This window comes from Marmota monax, unplaced genomic scaffold (assembly GCF_021218885.2).
Source record: "Marmota monax isolate L192 unplaced genomic scaffold, Marmota_monax_Labrador192_F-V1.1 WCK01_AAM20220418_F8-fsc00083, whole genome shotgun sequence".
Classification (NCBI taxonomy): Eukaryota; Metazoa; Chordata; class Mammalia; order Rodentia; family Sciuridae; genus Marmota; species Marmota monax.
In genome coordinates this window covers 3,308,760-3,329,555 of record NW_026692848.1, presented here as the reverse complement: position 1 = coordinate 3,329,555, position 20,796 = coordinate 3,308,760, and the positions used below count along the sequence as shown (strand labels likewise).

General features: G+C 41.9%; 1 protein-coding gene across 10 annotated transcripts in view; it reads right to left on the bottom strand.

Moving 5' to 3' along the window:
• The window catches only part of Pde10a (phosphodiesterase 10A), a 534,453-nt gene that overhangs the window by 117,287 nt on the left and 396,370 nt on the right, over positions 1–20,796 (bottom strand). For all 10 annotated transcript variants that reach the window (XM_058580935.1, XM_046449363.2, XM_058580942.1 and 7 more), the window contains one exon: positions 3,701–3,729. In XM_058580935.1, coding sequence (XP_058436918.1) covers positions 3,701–3,729 — 29 coding nt within the window. The remainder of the gene's footprint in view (positions 1–3,700; positions 3,730–20,796) is intronic.

Sequence of the window (20,796 nt, the reverse complement as noted above, 5' to 3'; positions counted from 1 at the left end):
TCAGGATTCCAACACAAAGCACACCCATGCGGGCGCCTTCTGGTCCCACCTACCTCACTGGTTCTCCTCCTCTGTCTGCTGGCTCCTGCACATCTCCCACCACCCACTGCAGTGACCAGAGCTTAGTGCTCAGATCTCCACTCTTTCCTCCGCAGACAAGCCCCCTAGACAAGGTCGTTTAGTCTCACATCTATGTGCTCCACATGACCCCACTAGGGAACATGACCCCACTAGGGAACTTTCCTGCACATGATCACATACTCACTCGTTTTCTAAATATTTTAACTGCACACCTGATAAGCCAAAGTCTATATGTTCAAAGTCAACTTGCTGATCTCTCCACCTCCTTCAACTCCACTCCTCCATCACCTTTCCCATTGGCAGTGGAAGGAATCAGTCCACCAAAAGTCTGGGAGTCTGCTTCCTCTCCTCCCACCCCAAACACCACCCTGGAGCAAGTCCATCAGCTGCTCCTTCCTCACATGCCAACCTCTGCTCACGTGCCACCTTCACACCCTCGTCTTGGACACCCCCCTCCACGCCTGCACTCCTGGTATCCTGCCAGGGCTATTTCGGCCCTGCCTCCTGTGTGCTCCCAAGTCAGCAGCTTAGAATTCTCTTCACCTGTAAGTCAGGTCACTGCTCTTCTCTATACAATCTCCCTGATGACTTCCAACTGTTCCCAAAATTAAATCCAAAGGCTACAGAGTGAATGTAAAACCTGAAAGACTCTTTCACTCTAACTTCTTCTCCTACTCACTTTCCTATACTCACTCAGCATCAGTCCCTGGCCACCTCAGGGCCTTTGCAAGTGCTGCCTCCTGATGGCTGATGTTCTTATTCCCTTCAGATGCCTGCTCAAATGTCAACCCATTAACATTTCCTGACCATTGCCTATCCACCATAACTGGCTATCTCCCTATTCTTCTTCATTCTTCTATGTACTTATCATATTATTTATCAATGGCTGATAAATGTATTTCAAAAACTGTTTTTCAACTATCTCCACCAGCTCCTTCTAGAATATAAGAACCAGAAAACTATTTTGCTCACGATGTATTCCCAGCACCCTAGAACAATGAAAGACAGGTAAGCAGGCAGGTGGGAAGACAAAGGGAGAGGAAAAAAACAGGAGAAGAGTAACAGAAGACACAGGTCTGACTTGGTTTCACAAAAAGGAAAAAAAAAGTAGTTTACTGAAAGGTCAATTACAGAAATGCCCTATGGTTCTTAGAAAAGCTAATCTCCCTTACAGCTGTGCCCACAGTGCACCCTCCAGACCTCCCTTACAACTGAACCCACAGTGCACCCTCCAGACCTCCCACCCACAGTGTACCCCTTCCAAACCAAGACAGGTATCTTTCCCCCTCACCTTGTTGGGCTCAAACCACAATTGGTCTGTAGTATTATGTAATAGCTGCCATATTTTAAAAATATATTAACAATATGTTTGTCAAAAGAATGTCAGCCCAGATCCTAAAGAAGTATACAGGAAGAAAAGAAATCTAAAAGGATTTGCCGGAGTAGAAAGAACACATTGCCTGTATTCTAAGAGCTCATACACACAGTAGGTTGCACGGAAGCCTTTGTAAGACTCCATGAAAGCACAACCAACTCTAGGGATGGCCAGTAAGGGGAGGCTGTTGGCTCCCAGGGAGAAGGAACTGCACAGGAACTGGAGATGCCCAGGAGGGGATGGCGGGCCTTGGGCCTGGGACCTCCTTCTAGAGGGGTTTTTTGACAGTGGATGCGTTTAAACAGAAGCCCAGTGGCCAGTCAACACGTCAAAAGGTGGCCCTCAGTATTTCTAATTCCCAGTCTGAATCTGTGGCACACTATTCTAAAAGGAAACCCGGAGTATTAGTGAAATAAGCATTGATTAAGAAGTGGGGCCTATTCATGAGGGAATACAAAAACTTCAGAGATCTGAGGCTTTTCTAGGATATCAGTTCAAACACGGAGCAATTCTCAGAGATGGGCTTTCTTTAAATTTGGCACAAGAGAATTTTAGAAAATAAGAGCAAAGAACATCACTATGTATAGTTCCACCCCGTTGCTTCTGATGGCCTGAAGACACCATGCGGCACTGTGACGCCCAGTGAGGACAGAATCGCTCCACATCACTGGGAAGCAAGCCCAGCAGAGCACGTCCAAGATACAAGCTCCCGTTGTGTCACCACCCCACAACACAACAGGGCACCACAGCAAAGCCAGTCCTAGTCCTGTGGCTAGAAACCTGGGCTGCCGGAGGCCAAGGGACATGGTTTCACTAAACAGCTGAACAGAGAAAATTCACTGACACAAGAAAGGTGTCCGAGGTGCAACTCTAATCTCTGTTATCAACACAGCAGCACAGAAGGAAAACACTCAGATGGGAAGCGCCTATTTTGAGCACTCCTTCTCCAACTTCCCTCAAAAATAACAACAAAGTCTAAAATCTCAAGGTTGTAAAGAGTTAACTGAGTTTAGCCATTCCCTACACATGAAACTGAGTCTGTTTTTTAAAAGATTATTGATGAATAAACTGCGGTTTTCTTCCTACTAACCCTTGGTTTATAGAAAGCTTGGTACAGCTTCAAAAATGTGATATAGCAACTTTGCCAGTTTCAAGAACCCAGGATTGTATAACCCTGGTCAATTTCACCTGTCCCAATCCCCGTTTACCCTCAGACATCAGTTTATAATGTTATTTTGTTGCTCCTAGCAAAAGCCAAGATCCTGGGCTGCCCTTTTCACCTCTCCGCACATCTTGGGGCACACAGACTCACCAACTCTCCCACACAGAGCTCTAGAGAAGTGAAATTAGAAGGTGCCAGCACCTGAGAGAGTGCTGGGATACAGGGAAGCCCATCAGTCTGTCAGGCTGCTAGGGTCAGAGGAAGTCCTGTTGGCCGCCAGCCCCCCAGCCCCTCATCATTTTAGAATTTTTTCCTTCGTACAATCAAAAATAAAGAAGTAAGGGCTGAGGCCGTGGCTCAGTGGTAGCACACTCGCCTGGCATGTGTGAGGCACTAGGTTTGATTCTCGGCACCACTTAGAAATACATAAAATAAAGATTTATCAACAACTAAAAAATATATAATTAAAAAATAAAGAAAATAAATAAATAATCTCCATATGTGATTCTGTTGTAATTAAATTTATATCTTACAGAAAACAGTTATTTCTTACATTAGGTTGCATCTGATATAATTGAAACTGATTATTTTCAATATTTAATCCAAATTTAGAAGACTTTTTTCTTATGAAATAACTAATAACTTTACACTCTTAAATCCAGATGCTGAATGCTTTCAACCCTCATACCCTCTTGAGTTTTCAAGTTTGCTAAATCTCAAAAGTCGACATTAAGTATTTCTCTGGGACATGAAAATGGTGCTTTTAGTATTTCTGGAAGTGTCGTAGAAATCCAACTCTTTTTATAGTATTTCCACTTCTAAATATTGGCCAGTGATTCAGAAAACCCCATAAGCACATGCCAGCCATGCTAAATGCATCTGTCAGAGGTCCTCAACCTTGCAGCCTCCAAGTTGCAACCTTACTCAGCTAATGATTTCGTGTGAATGAGAGATGTTTTGAGAGGGCACTCAGCTTTTGCCACAATTTTTCTGACACCTTAACATGTTAGAATACTGAGAAAATGTACAGAGACATTCTTATTTCCTGTAACAGTAGTAGAAATGATATTTACATTACTTACCCTGCTGACTTCTTTAGGAGCTGATTCATCTGAGGGATGAAGGAGAAAACACAATTAGAAACTCTGAGAAGTTTCTGAAATTCAGAACATGTCATTTACTCTCAACAAATTCAAGGCTCTTTTGCAATGCTTCCTCTTAGAAAATCTTATAACTTTATTTTTTAAAAACTATAAAGGTTAAACATAACAAATCTAAGCAAACACTAATTACAGAGGAAAAACAAAATACCATCACCACAGCAGGGCATTTCCAGATTACCTTTTCAAGATTTCAAAGTACCTGAAAATATGGCCACACTGAGGCATATTAAGCAATACATTATCTCGATGGGGTTCAACACTTGCACTGTTTTACATGATACAACCCCAGTGAATACGACACTTGTGCTGTGAGGACTCAACCCAGCAGACTTGGAATTGTCTCAGCTCTCCTGCTGAAATAAGGCCTGTAACTGCAGGCATTCTGGCCCAGCAAGAACCACACTTGCTAACGGTGCTCTCGGCACCATGGGCCCCAGCAGCTGAGCTGCGCACACCAGCTCCACAGCACTGTTGACTGCCAAGTGAGACTGATGGCTTGTACCTGGTCCAGATGAGACCGCTATCCCCTTCAAAGGCTCTTCTCTTGGAGCTGCTACAGGAAAAAAGGACGCTTATATGATCACCAGGGTGTGAGAAACATGCTGGCAGAGATTCCCTTTCCATCTACGGGTTCTGAATGTCTTGTGACCCAGAGAGCATTTGTATGACACTAACAGAGAGGGAATGCTACTGGAGTTCAACCTGGCCTCCCCAGACTCTTTGTTCCTTGCCAGACGGCAGCCTTAACATGATGGCGTGCTGCACTGTGTCATTATCCTGCAGCAGACTACAGGTTCATGGGCACTGTGTCTTCCTTAGCAGTCAACCCCAGTCTAGCTGCTAGCATAACTGCACTGACACATCCTGTGTCACCACAAAGCATGAGTGGGTAAAACATGCCCCACATCTCTGGTTCAGGAATTCAGACAAGGTTATTATTCTCTTTCCTTCTTCATGTCCATGTTAACTGGCCACTGATTCCTGATGTTTGTTTGCTCTTTAATCCTTCGATTCTTCTCAAGTTCACTACTTACTACCCATTCCTACCGATGACAATCTAGTTCCAAATCACATCATCTGTCAACTAGTAGGTTCCAAGCTGGTCCCTGAGCCCAGTATCTGCCCTAGTAATCATGTCTATGCTAGAAAGCACATGCACAGACACACACACACACACACACACACTGTTGGTGAAAGCTCTGACCTGCAGTCACTGGCTATGCCGACTAGAGGAAGGTGCCTTAAAGTGAAACACTGTCCTAACAATATGAACCTTTACAGAACAAGTTTGCCTTTGTTGTCCTTCAAAGAGCATATTCAGAGTGAAAAGCAACAGCACTGCCTCCTCCTGCCAGTCCACACAGCCTGCATGGGGACCCTGGGGCTAAAGCCACGACTTCCATGCTGCCTTCCTCCCCTGCAGATTCCACCTGCACCTTGAATGGAGAGCTGGAAGCAGAAACAGCACTTCACACAGTCCAGCAAGGAAGCCCGCTTTGAAATGAAAGGGTACAGAACCATGGAAAAGAAGGAAATTCCACTGACATAAGATTTGGAACCACTCACTGGCAACCAAAAGGCTCACGACAGAGGACACTGATTCCCAGGCTGCCCAGGGACTCCACAAACACTGTTTCATTCAGCAAGTGAGTACCAAGGAAACGTATGCACCAGTCACTTATCTCTGCTCCCAGCAGCTTGCATTCCAGGGAGATGAATAAGCAAGGAAATGATGTTTTAGGAAAACCTTATCTATGCTTGTTAAAGACAAATTCATTTTTTTAAACATATAAAGAATCCACAATCAAAACATCATTTTAATAATTTCTAAAAGCCTTAGCAAGAATAGTTCATGGAAAAAAAAAAAAAACATTCCCCAAAGGGATTTCACAGTAAGTACTAAAAACTTTTTAGGTAAATACTTACTGGTATACCTTTCATGGTAACTACTCAATGTTAAGTATTTTATAATTCCTTGTAATTGTGTGTATATTCATTACTTTTTGTGATCACATTTGCTGATTTTTCCTTTGATACAAAATGGGATTTTACTAAAAATCCACCTTAATTACAAAGCTTAAAGAAATTCAGATTACACTAATACTATTGTGCTCACATAGCCACCAATTTGGTCAAAGGTCTGTGGCCACTTGTCATATTCTTCACTGTGTGCTTGGCTTTGAGGCAAACTTCATTAGGGCTGGGGATCAGAATCCACTAACTAATACACTTTAGAATCAGTAAGGAATTACTGAATTTTCTTACTATATGATCTATAAAAATCGCAATCAAAAGTAAATACCCCTTAAGAAAAATAAACTATGAAAGAAAAAAATCAGAGTAACCTAAATAAGTTTAACAAATTATTATAGAAGATACAAATAAGATCTACTTAAAATCAAGCATTAAAGAGTTGAAAAAGATTCTTATTCTTACAATATACAAATATTTTTCTTGTTATTTTCTAGCATATTCCTTATAAAAGGCTCTGAAAAGACTTAAAATAAAAATATAGATACATAATCCAAAAATGCAGTGGCTAAGAATGATGGCAAATGTTTATATTTATTTACATGAAAAGCTGTCCATAGTTCAGTCACTTTAGAGGGGAGGGCGATACGGTACTATTGTAGAAGCTTACCTTGGCTTGCTGTATACATTTTTATAAAGTTTTATTTGTATACACACAAATGGATTGCAATTAAAAATTATTTTTTCTACAGTATTTCATGTCTTTTCACAAGTCTGAAGTGAAAAAAAATGCAACCATAGACTTCATACATAAACATAAATATGCATCTTTACTAGTATCTTTTTCCTCTACAGATTCCCAAATTTTTATAATCACAATAAACTGCAATGTGAATAGTGAGTCTTTTCCCTAATAGATGGATTCCAAAATACAACCTTGTGCGTGAGGACAAAAAAATCAGCGTTCAGTGCACATGACCAGGTGGAGGTGCCAAATATGCACAGCCCTTCCAAAAAAAACCCCACAGAATTCTTACATCTGCCTGTGGCATCTCTCTGTGTTGGCCCCAAGATGTTCCCGTGCTGCTGGGACTGTGTGAGCCTGCCAACACCCACTCCTGCTCTGGTGCTACTTGCTGCAGTACCCACCCCAGGCAGGGGTGGCCTGCAGCCAGTCAGTGGGAGAACGACCGCTGGTGGCACTCCCTGGTTACCCAGTCAGGATCTGGAGCAGAGACCCTGCACTCTGACAGGTTCAAGGATGTTCTGGAATCCCCTGAACAGAGAAAATGCACATCACTGTCACATTTATCATGAGGAAAAATAAAAGCCATCTTATTAAGGCTAAGCAGAAAAAAATAAGCAGACGATTAGCATAGAAAAAAGAAAGTCAATAGTGATAAGGGAACCAAAATATCATGTCTGAAAACATATAACATAAGAGTTAAAGATAATATACTTTCTGGAAACCAAAGGCAGAAAATTATGGCTGAGGTGTTTTTGATTGCTTAATATAAAAAACAAATGAGTGCCCTGTAGGAGGCATTCATTTCCTTGCTGTGAACTCTGTGAGAACCTGACCTAGAGGTTCTCACAGGATGGACACTGCATTTGTCCTTCACTCTACCCATACAACACTATTTTAAAACATAATCTTAAAAAAAAAAAAAGCTAATCAGGAAAAGCTGCAATCTAATATTAAAAACTCTGCACCTCAAGTTCTATGAAAATCATGTTACTATTAGATGTAAAACAAAGAATTTAAGAAAAGGTATGCCAGGCATGGTGGCACACACCTGAGATCCCAGTGACTAAGGAGGCGAGGATTAGAAGGATCCTGAGTTCAAACCCAGCTCAGCAACTGACAGAGAACCTGTGCAACTCAGTGAGACCCTGTCTGAAACAAAATATAATAAAAGGGCCAGGGATGTGGCTCGGGGTTAAGCACTCCTGGGTTCAATCCCTGGTACAAAAAAAAAAAAAAAAAAAGATTATTAAACTTCTTTAATAATCATTTAGAAAAAAGAGGGAAATGACCATTTCATGCCTTTGTGATAAATTAAGATTGAAAACTACATTTTTTCATTCCAAATTGTGATATTCATATGACCTAACTGAAGGTTACGAAGTCTCCCATAGATAGGTTGACTCTCTGCTCTGCTCTCAGAAAATACCAAGGAGTAACATGTGGGAAGTACTATGTATCCAAGGCAGCTCCCTGACTGTGGTCACTGGAAAGATTCATTCACTGCACTGCTGTCCTTCAAGACTATTCAACTCACTTTGCCTTCCACACTTCATAGACAGTATCTAACATTCCTAATTACCCGCCAGGGCATCTACAACACACAAGACACACACACTTCCACAAGCCTGGCCTCGGTAGGGCTCCATACTGGTTTTGCTCCCTAATAACTCAAACCTTCCTACCTTCAAACAGTATTTACCAACCATATAGGTGCCACACATGATTCTTAATGCTTTCAATTAGTATCTCAGAGATCAAAAAGACAAAAATAAAACAAAACCTTGTCTTTGCAGCTTCATTCTAAAGGTAGGGGACAATAAGCCTGATAAGGCTCAGAATTAACATAGCAAGTTGAAAGTGCTTTCAGGTGCAGAGGGCAGGGCCAGGGGCTGCCCAGGTGGTGGGGAAGGGAGAGGCAGGGTGTGCAAGTGGCAGTCTTCCAAGGCTGGTACACTGAGGAAACACTGAAGTCCCTGCTGCGGAACTGGACTGCAGCTCTGAATGTAAGTCTTCCGAGACCAGCGAGGCCTCTTGTCCATCCTCTCACACACAGACAACTAACCTTTCTCAACATTTATACATTCCTTCCCTGTTAGGAAAGTAGGATACTTTAGAAAATAAATGATTTAGAGCTGGAGTCGGGGCAAATCTCTTCTCAAACATCAGCTTTACTTACCCACCAAAATTGGCTTTCTTGACCTTTCCAAACTTGTTTTTCTCATAGTTATAAAGTGAAATGAGTTAAGATGATGTTCCAATTAAATGAGATTAATGCATCGTTCTTGCACAAAGTAGGCTCTCTCAATAAACTGCAGCTTTGCTACCCCCCCCAAACCAATCCTTAAGTATACGTTGTCTTCCACTGTTAACTAGATACATGTGAGTGACTTAACTTCTTAGCTCAACATAAAGTTCAAGAAGATTTATATAAATTCTTGGCACACGAGTTTCTGCACCCAGCAGTTTCCCTGGTTTTGAAATTTCGGCATTTTACCTCTGTCGTTTCTTATTGTGTACTAAATAACATAAGAATTTCCCATCATACAGGAGTCCCACCTACCTGAGCTGCTGCATGCTGCTCAAAGTCAACACAGCAAGCTGTGTGCCCATAAACACAGAGTCAGGTGGCATCCTCTGGCCCCACTTCTCACCATCCCTAACGTAATTGGGGTTGGGCCACCCCCATAATTCTTATGGCCTCAAACATAATGAACAATGTGTTAGTTTATTACTTCATTGCCTGTCTCCCCCTCACCCACACATGGGGAAACTTCAAGGAGAGCAAAAGTGTTTTCATGTGCAAAATTCTGTATCATTGGTGCCTAGAATTATGAAATACAGTGCAGGACACTGGATAAGTGTATGCAGAATGAACAATTGCACATATGACAACTACCTGATCCCCAGATATGGTAGGTGATTTTATCCATGAGCATGATTAGGGTGATTATGAATATTTATTCAATGAATACTAAGTTTGTATCCTTCCTAAGTGAACTGAATTATTTTCATTCTAAAATTTTATATCAACCAGAGTACCATAAATATAGAATAAAACGTTTGCTCACAGTAGAAGTGAAGCCATATCATATCATATCGAATAGAAAATTTATACAACTCTCTGCAAGAATTTATCTATGATATGACATTATATATTCTTTCAACTTATAAAAAATTTTCATAAAGTGCTCTTAAGTTAACCCTCAAATATTAGTAAACAACTCAAATGAACATTTCTAAATATAACACTGCATAGACATATATCTCAGAAACTTCAGTACTGCAGAAATGAAAGACAGATGTCTGAATACAAAGATAAGCTGGAGGTTTGAAGTCAAAATATCACTGTTTTAGTTAGATTTTTTTCATTATAGTGACTGAAAGACCTGAAAAGAATAATTTTAAGAAGGAAAGGTTTATTTGGGGGCTCACATTGTCAGAGGTCTCAGTCTATAGCCAGCTGGGTCCATTCCTTGGGGCAGGACATCATGGCGGAAGAGTGTGGTGAAAGAAAGTAGCTTAAGACATCCCACCAGGGAAGAGAGAGGGACTTCACTTGCCAGATACAAAATATATACCCCAAAGGCACACCCTCCAGGACTCACCTCCTCCAGCCACATCCTACCTGCCTTCAGATACCACTCAGTTAATCCTCATGAGGAGATGAGTTCCCTGACTGGATTAAGGCTCTTACAACTCAAACCTTTGAGTGCTCTTGCATTGTCTTACACATAACCTTCTGGGGGTCAGCTCACATTCAAACCAAAATAGTCACTGATGCTATAAAGGCAAAGAGCCACTGACCAGGATTTTATTTCCTCCTAGTTTATGTATAATTTTGATGCTCTGAAATGTAGGAGAAAAAATGACCAAGGGTTTTGATAGGCTGTTTTAAATTCTGAGTAAGAATAACATATTAAATCTGCATATCTGTAGACCAACCAAATGCAGATAAAGTAGAACAGCACTTCCCCAGGATTCAATAAGGAAAAGAAAGAATTTTATTTCCTCCTAGTTTATGTATAATTTTTACTCCATTGTTACCATCCAAACCCATGTGGAAATGGTGAGCAGAACAGTCTAAACTGGAAAATAGTCTTTTAATCTTCTAGTTATCTGTAATCAAATCCTTAAACAAATAAAGATTTGGTGGGCATATATTATTTGTATGATGAGTACACTGCAAATATCTGAAGATACCTGATATGGTTTGGCTGTGAGACTTCCCCCAAAGCTCACGTATGACACAATGCAAGAAGGTTCAGAGAGGAAATAATGGAGTTATGAGAGTCCTAACCTAACAATGTAATTAATGACCTAATGGGATTAATTGAGTGGTAACACTCAATTACCCTCTCCCCCTCTCCCTCCCTCCCTCCCTCCCTCTCTCTCTCTCTCTCTCTCTCTCTCTCTGCTTCCTTCCTCTACATTCTTCTTATAAGGTCCTTGCTTAGCATCTGGATGGTCATCTGAAGTGACAGCTGCCATTTTAAGAAAAGTTTTGCTTTCCCACCCAAGGGCGTTTCCGAGGAAGGCTCACTATTCCCTCATACCAACCCCACCCTTAACCACCCACATTAGGACCTGCCTGGCTCTAATTCCTGAGCCTGTCCCATAAAAGTCCTGACCCCCCCAAGCCTGTTTTGCCTCTCTCCATCTATGGAGAGATGGCCTTTATTTGTCAGCTCTGACAAATAAACTCTCATGTAGATCTCTGCCTTGTCTCCATCTTTCATTTCTCAGTCACCAGGTTCCTCACTTTCCTTTCATTGGTGCTGAGACCCGGGATCAGGTTCCCCAGTGTGCCTGCTCCCCTCTTCTAGGGTCACTGAGTGTCCCTGGGCACTGATCTGAATTCCATCCTTGGGACCAGGTCATCCAATCTGCTGAATGCCCTCTCTGCACCCACCACTGGACAGTCCAGGTAAGACCCCTGTCTCTGGTCGACCTAAACAACCTATGGGTCCCAGGAAGTGATCATCGGTCCTATGGCACTCCCAGGGTTACTGTGTGGTCACAGCTTTCACAGCTACAGCTGATCCCTACGGTTGACTACATCTATAGCGGGTATTTTATTTGGGTCCTGGGTTTTGAAAAAAGCCACTGGGGGTGATTGGGAGTTATTCCTGATGAGACCTCTTGGCCTTGGTTAATCCCTACAGCTTCTGCCCCTGTGTAGTCCTGACTGGGTGCCAAAGTGCCTCTGTGGGCCCTGCCCCTAACGCTTACCCAGCAGTAGTGACAACCCCCTGAGCGTATCTGTCCTCTGGACTGGGTGATACTAGAGACTGGGGGACATCCCACCTCTAAACTCACACCTCCCATGTCTCACCATGGGCGGCTCCTCATCCATTCCCTCTCATAGTCCCCTAGGCTGCCTCCTGGCTAAACTAGAGTCTCTCTCTCTCTCACCCTGGACCTGAACCTCCAAAAAACTTATCCCCTTGTGCAATCAGATCTGGCCTCAATACCCTTTGGATAATGACTCTAAATGGCCATTCTATGCCACTCTAGATCCCAATATTATCAAGAATCTTTTCAACTATTGTGAGCGTTTGGGAAAATGGAAAGAGATATCATACATTCAGGTCTTCTCCTCTCTACATTCTAAGTCCTCTCTCTTGCTCTCCTGCTAGAGTTAGTTTTCACCTTAGTTAGTTAGTTTTCCTCTTAATTCTCACCTCCCCTAAGCCTGCTTCCAAAGGGACAGAAGATCCTACCAGGACTCTTCCTCCTTCGACCCAGTGGATGAACCCCCACCATACCACAATTCTCTTTCTGATGAAGCCACCGCAGCAACTGTCCCCTTGGTCCCTCCGCCCATCTCTCCTCCCACCATGTGCTCATGGGCTGCTGCTGCCCAACTGGCATCTCTGTGTCTTCTACACGAGGTGGCTGGGGTAGATGATGAAACCCAGGTTCATATGCCTTTCTCTTTGTCAGATCTTTCACAGATAGAAAAGCGGCTTAGGTGTTGTACTTCAAGTCACACCACACATATGCCCGTGTGATCTTGTCTAACACCCTCCTGCCCCAGGAGCACAGGCAAGTTTGGGAGCAAGCTAGAAACCACACTGATGAGGTACGTCAGACCCCCTCTGCCCATCCGATCGGCACTGGAGCGGTCCCTAATCAGGACCCCAACTGGGATTAGAATCCACCTGGAGGAGTAACTAGTAAAAACCAATTCATCACTTGCCTCATGGCAGGACTTAGAAAGGCAGCCCATAAGGCTATCAATTATAAAAAGCTCCAGGAAGTCCTCCCAGATAAGAATGAAAACCCTTCTGCATTTTTAGATCACCTGACCAAGGCTTTATTACAATCTTACTAATCTAGACCCTAGGACCCCAGATGGGAGTCAGGTTTCCCTGATGGAAGATCTCTAACCAAACCGTGTACCAGCTTCTCTCCACATGTGCTCACCTTTAAACCCTGCTACTCTCCTCCTCGCTCCTCAGGACTCTTCCACCTCTCCTCCTCTCACCCATTCATGCATTGAAACTCTGGAGGAGCTCCTTCCACATCCCTCCCACATACAGAAAGGCCCCTTGCTCCAGGCAACCTGCACCTGGTTCAAAGATGGCTCCTCCTTCCTTCAGGAGGGAGTTTGTCCGGCAGGGTCTGCTATAGTGTTTCTAACCTTGGTTGCTGAAGCGGCTCCTCTCCCCAGTAATACATCCAATCAGCAGGCTGAGCTGGTTGCCCTCATCAGAGCCTTCACTTTGGCAAAGGGAGCCTCCCCCCATGCCTACACTGACTCTAAACACGCTTTCCACATACTTGTCTCCCACTCTTGCTGTTTGGAAGGAGGGCGAATTCCTTACCACCAAGGGAACCTCCATTACTAATGCCCCTTTATCTTCCACCTCCTTCAGGCTTCAAAGCTTCCCACTGCCACTGGAACTGAGGATGGCAGTTAAGTAACCCCCTGCTCCAGTGGGCACTTCCTTTCCTGACCTCTCTCCTCATCATAGAGGCCTTTTGCTAATGTTTGTCCCCTGCATCATTAGATCTATTCAAGGCCAGACTCAAGGGATCTCTAACCAAACCCCGTACCAGCTTCTGTCACAGGACTTCCAACCCTCAACAAACTTGGGCCGCTGGAGTCAGCATCGCCCAGCTCCTCCTGACCCTCACCACTGCACCTTAATGACACCCTGCGCCCCTAACAAGGGTCCAGACGCTGCCCCTTCCCAGCAGGAAGAAGCTAAAGAAGATTGATCTATGCCCCATCCCTTAAATGGCCCAATAACAAACAAAAGCGGGGAGGGAATGTAAAGTCCTTTCTTAGCATCTGGATGGCCATCTTAAGTGACAGCCACCATTTTAAGAAAAACCTCACTTTCCTGCCCAAGGGCGTTTGTGAGAAAGGTTCAGTACTCCCTCAGACCAACCCCACCCTTAACCACCCCAAATTAGGACTGCCTGGCTCTAATCCCTGAGCCTGCCCCATAAAAGCCCTGACCCCCAAGCCTGTTTTACCTCTCTCCATCTATGGAGAGACGGCCTTTTTCTGTCAGCTCTGACAAATCAGCTCTCGTGTAGATCTCTGCCTGGGCTCCGTCTTTCATTTCTGGGTTGCCTGTCTCCGGGTTCCTCGCTTTCCTTTCACTTCTGCGAACATGTTCAGCCTCACCTGAAGCCCCAAGGAATGCAGCCTGCTGTCTTTGGACTGAAACAGTGAGCCCACAAATAAACTTATCCTCCTCAACAATTGTGCTGCTCACATCTTTTAGTCAAGTGGCAAAAAAGCTGACTGAAGCACTGCCAAATCACAGCATTCTGATTTTTATAGTCACTCCCATGCCTGCTGTTTGTGAACACTGATTACCTTACTTTTCCTATGTCATCATGGGTAAAAGTAGGATAACCGGGAAAAAAAAAAGTAAATTTTAAGCCACTCAATACCGTACAAAATTAGAGGTCTTTAAAATTTTAATTATATCCTATCTCCTATATAGGCCTGAATGCACATAAATATGATTCATATTTCCTAAGTGTCATTCTGAATAAATTATTTTAACTTGCTCTTTCAAACTAAAAATACATTATGATCAACATATACACCTAGATATAGGTATATAAATCATTTTAAGATTTTGCTACAAAATCATGGTACTTTGTATGCATGATGCATACAACAGACCACTATGCTGCATTCCACTGGTCAAATTATTTTAGTTGACTTCACCAATCACACACACATACAGACTTCCCAAAGTTATACACAATGCTAACAGACACACTCTTGTATGCACACCTGTGTGTGTCTTCCTATTAACATATTTAAGTCCCTAATGTTTGGTTTCAATAAATATCACTGCTTTGTTAAACATTTTCAAAGTATAGCCTTTGCTCAGTAGGATTTTTGTTTAAACTAATAATAGTTTAATAACCAGCCAGCCAATTTCTATTTGTTAAAGATTTTAATCCAGAAAATGGAAAATTTTATGGCTAAAAGATCCTCAGAGACCATATAGTCCCGTCTAATATAACAGGAACCATACAAACTCTGACCCCAGTGCCCAACCACATTCCCATGCCATGCCTCTTCCTCATTCACCACTGATCCATTCCATCTGTGTGTAAAAAAATCTCCTTCCTCACTTAAATAATCCATGTTCCAAGAGATAAATCTATTTTGTCCAGTGCTAGCTCTCTGAATGGGCATCCAGTAATCAATCCTGTAGTTGAATAAAATCAAATCACTACTAGGGTTTCTGGTATCCCTGCTGATCCAAACTATCACCTGGGTCACTCTACAACTTGGCTGTGTGTTCCCCCTGCCACATAAAAGCTTGCTACCAATAAGTGACTGAGACAGGGTGCACTTGGTACTTGGTATACAGGACCAAAGTGTGCAGAAATGAAAGATGCAGCTTAATAGGGCCAATAGAGGAAGCAGAATGAGTGCAGTTATCCTTCCCAAACTCAGCCTAAGCATAAAAATGCTAGATTCAGTTAATTTATAGTCAGTACTAAGGAACCCAAAAAGGATCCTGTCCAGGGAAAGCCCAGAGGGAGCTCAAGTTTCAAAAAGTAAAGATGATGGGCGTATTAGGGTTCTCTAGAGGAACAGAATCAACAGGAAGTATGATTGTAAAAAGGGATTTATTAGATTGTCTTACACAACCAGAAGCTGGTTACGAAATGGCTGTATGCAGGCGGGAGAGCTGGAAGAACCAGTAGCTGTGCTGTCCAAGATGCTGGCACCTCAGAATAAGAAGGAGCTACAATGTTACTCCAGTCCCAGATTGAAGGCCTCTGGAAACTCCCAGAAGAATCACTGGCAGAGGGAAGGAGCAAGAGTCTAAAATCCTCAAGCGATCGCAGCAGCAATCCAGAACCCCTTCAAAAAGAATCAAGCTTGCATCTCCTGCTGCTTCCTTATTCTTCCAACTTGTATTCCATCCAAGCCTGCAGCCTTCTGGACAGTGCTACTCACAGTTAGGGAGGGTATCCACTGCAGTTTGCTATCCCCCCTGCCAACTGTTCCTAGACATACCCTCACTGACACATCCAGAAGCCTCTTAACCTTAAGCATCTCTTTATCCAATCGAGTTGACAATTTAAATTAACCACTATAGCAGGAGTTCCAGATACAAGGCAATGTAAGTTCAAGAATTTGAAGAAGCAGGAAACACCAGGTAGTAACAACAGCTCAGAAACAGGATTTTGCCAGGGCTGCAGCTCTCAATGGTTTGGTTGGGAAGTATAAGATAGGAAGCCAGGGAACTCGGGTCTCTAATGGAGTCTCAGAGGCCTGGTGGCTTGCAATAGGGCAGCACAAAATCACCCCACCCAAGAGCATAATCCCTGAAGATTACCACTGCCATCACAAAGTCAGAGAAATGATCAACCCCCCCCCCCACTTTACCCACTGGACAAGCACAGGTGTTAAACCTGAGTCAACCTACTCTCCTGGAATGGGAGCAGGATAGGCAGGATATAGACATAGTAAATCAGGATTGTTAATAGAATTCTAACTCTATATTTTGAATTCATGCAGAACATTCCATAATATGAATATATCATAATTTATTCAATATCTCCTTACTTATGGCCATTTAATTTGATTTCAGTAATTTCTGTCTATAAGCAACAATATGATGCTATTATGGGATGCATATCTTTAATATTATCACTATGTAGAAAACATGGACTATTCCCTCAAAGGAACAGTTACAGATAGAGGTCATTTTCCTACAAAAGAGCTTTTGTATAATGCATAATAGACAGTAAGCACAGATGAACAGTAATACTGGCTATGTGAGCAAATTGTAGGCATATCCAACACAGTATCATTTCCAAGTAAAAACGCATTGATTTGGTAAAAAGGAAAATTACTGTTCTTGAGAATACACCTTTGACTGAGAGGAACACCATCTCAGGAAAACTTCTGAAACCTACCAACTTTGCCTTCAAACTTGATTTCAAGCATTTTAAACTATAGTAAGACTATGTGCTTTGTTATACTCCAAAAACTGTAAAACACTCCATTGAGTTCCCAGACTTCCTTATCTGTAATTTTTATTCTAACCAGATAGAAGTAACATGTAATTTCTCTGAAGTTTATTCTAGTACAGTTGAAATACACAATGTCTCTTAGGCCTCCTCCCTCCCATTGCAGTGTCTGATGCCTCTGTCCAGGAATCACAGCTCCTAGAAATCACCTTTGTCAGTTCAGATGGGACCAGGAGCCTTAGCCCTTTAGAACTCATGCCATGGACAAGCCCCCTAGAAATCTCTGGAAGAGCTCTGGTTGGCTGAAAGTGAGTTCCATCCTTGCAGTCTTGACAACTAGACTTTCCTGTTTCCCTTCCTAGCACTTCTGTTTCAGGATGGGATTGGAACTCTGTCCTGCATCCCAGCAGGCCTGACAAGAGCCCAGTCAGACTAAGTAGGAATTCTCACAAGGATCCCAATTTGTGTAGAAGGTACTAAAAAAAGGAATGAACCCTTTGTTCCTGCAGCATGAGCAGGCTGGAAATCTGCTTGGAGTTAACTGAGACCTTCACTTCCCTGTGCCAGGAAGACACAGGAGGACAGTGCAGAAAGAAAGGAGCTGGAAACTGAAGGGTAAAGTCTACTGATTTCCTACCCCTCAGGAATGTTGGGGGGACAAAATGAGATAGCACAGTATTTATAATTAATGCTCATTTTCCCTTATATGGATGCATCATGAGACTCTTACTTTTATGATCCACCCAGAAGACGGACACCACAGGCACCAGTGTCCAGCTATACCAAGCTCAAGTTCAGCAAGTCTCTTCACCAAGTTCAGCAATGACCAAGACTGCATCCCATCTCCTTCCAGATCTGTCCAGATCCCCACCACTGACTTGAGCTGCTCAAGAAATGCAGCATAACAGTGGAATGATTTTTAGTTCCCCCCTTTTCCCTTTTTATGAGCCCTATTATTTTATTTTGGGGACTTTTAGGATAATTCAAGTATTTTTCATTTATTGTCCCCATTAAAACAAGATTCTGAAAAAGTTATGCAAGTTTTAAAGTTGTCTTATGATAAGTTTGTTATTGATAAAGATGTACAAAGTATCACCTCAAGTAAAACAACATTCTCTTAGACTTTTAAACAACCTCAAAGAAAAAGAGCATGCATATTAAAGAAAATCATTTGAATAACTACTTAAAAGTATACAATTATTTAAAGTCCAGAAGTAAGGAAGAGTTTTTCTCAAACTTAAAACTAGTATATATTAAAAAGGTCATTCCTTATATTTTCAAAGAAGTCTTATCCATGCATAACGGACATGTATGTTTAAAGTGAACAAGATGACAGATGTGGATATGTGAACAAACATGCGAGGCCACTGTCACAATTAAAAGAACACATAAACCAAAAAAAACTTCCAGAGAACTTTGTAATCCCTTTAGATTCCCATCCCAAGCAATCTATAATGCAATGCCTACATTTTGTATAAAAATAACACATGGAGAAGCCCTCTTTTGTGTCTTGCCTCTTTCACTTAGCATCACTGTTCTGAGATTCATCCACACTGTGACTCACTCTTTTTATTGCACAGTAGTACTCCACTGTACATTGGGCACACCACTCTAAGTCCATTCACGTCGTGTGCACGAGTTGCATCCAATTTGATTCCTATACAAGTTTTCACCTTGACATAGGCTTTCATTCACCTTCAGTAAATAATCAAAAGAATGGCTGGGTCACAAGGTAGGTATGTGTTCAACTTTTAAGAAACTGCCAAGCTGTTTTCCAGAGTGTTTATTACTTTTAACATTTCCTTGAGTGACATTTAAGAGGTTCAGGGCCTCCACATTCTCCACAACCCTTGGTCTAGTCAGTGTGTTAAATTCTAGCCACCATCTGAGATAGGGACAGTTCACTGTATTTTCGTATCCACAGCTTTAATGAGTTCTAATTTATATACATAAAAGCGCCCCTTGTATGTATACACTTCAGTGCAGTAAGTTTACAGAACTGTGAAACAGCCACAATAATCCAGTTTTAGAACATTTCCACTATCAGTGCAGAAAGTTCCCTCTTGCCATTTATGCATAATCCCTCCTCCTACCCACAGCCCAGCCTTCTACAGTTAAGCTGCTCTCTTCCCAGATCTGCTTTTACTGTACACTTCATATAAATGGAATTTCACAATGTTTACCAGTTATTTCTGGTTTCTTTCACTTAGAATATTGTTACCGAGGTTCACCCAAGTTGGAATATGCATTCACACTTCATTACTTCGCATTATCTAATGAAGTACCTAATAGCATCACATTTATGGACATGTCATATTTACTCTATCCATTCACCAAATGATGGACATTGGAATTGTTTCCATTTGGAGCTACCTGTAGAGATCAATGCTGCTATGAAGAATCATGAATGTTTATGGATTTGAACATATTTTCCCTCTTCATATATCATCAGGAGTGGTAAATATAACTTTGATAACTTTTAAGAAATGGATAAACTCTTTTCCAAATTACCTATACCATTTTGTTTCCCAAAAATCATGCCTAAGTGTTAAGAGTTTAACCACATCCTCACCATACTTATTACTATCAGTTTTATTATATTTAAGCATATAGAATATGTTATGGTTTGGATATGAAGTATCCCCCCAAAACTCACATATGATACAATGCAAGGAGATTTAGGGGAGAAATAATCGCATTATGAGACCCTTAACCCAATCAGCAGATTAATCCCCTGACAGATTAACAGTGGTAACTGAAGGTGATGGGCAATGGGGCTGTGCCTTCGGGGTATATATTTTGTGTATGGCGAGTGGAGTCTTACTCTGTGCTTTCTGATCATCATGTGAGCCACTTCCCCCTACTACACTCTTCTACCACTATGTTCAGCCTCACCTTGGGCCCCGAGGAATGGAGCTGGCTGTCTACAGACTGAGTCCTCTGAAACTGTGAGCCCCCAAATATATTTTTCCTCCTCTACAATTGTTCTTACCAAGTCTTTCAATCATGGTAGCAAAAAAGCTAAAACAGAAATCTCATTGTATTTCCTAATATTCAATGAATTAAGCATCCTTCATTAGACATTTATACATCTTTGAGATAATGAACAAATATGTTGCCTTTTTAAAAACTGGATGTGTGCCTTCCTATTTAGTTTAGGAATTATTTGTACATTCTGAATGCAAGTCCTTAATTAAGTTGTTTAATAATTTTTTAAATTTTATGCATTATACTTTTGGTGGCATATGAAAAATCTGCCCCACCTTAGATGATGATTTTTATCCAATTTTTTCCTTAGAAATTTTACAATTTAGCTCTTACAGTTAGGCACATGATCCATATTCAATTATCCTAAGAAATGAGAAAGAGCTAGGTCTTCTTCTTTTTCCCTGCATGTGGAGGTCCTATAGCTCCTTACCAACAACTCCTTACTCAAATTGCTTTGATATATTTGTTCATAAGCAGTTAACCAATTTATTTCTGGACGTTGTGTTTTGTTGATCCACATGTCCAACTCTGGCGCAGCATCAGTCTTAGATAGTGTTTGCATAGTAAATATTGGAATTATGCATTCAAGTCCTCAATACTGAACCTTCATTGTCAACTGTGATCCAGGTTCTGCTGTGCCCTTTGCATTTCACTGTATATGTTACCACTGGCTACTCAGTTTCTACAGAAAGATTTGCCTGGTTGTTGAGGAGTGCACTGGATCACTCTGAGGAGAACTGTCACCATAAATACTGAATCTTATAGCTCATGAACATGAAATCTATATCCGTGAAGATTTCCTTTCATTTCTTTCAATAATGTTTTACAGTTTTTTATTTTA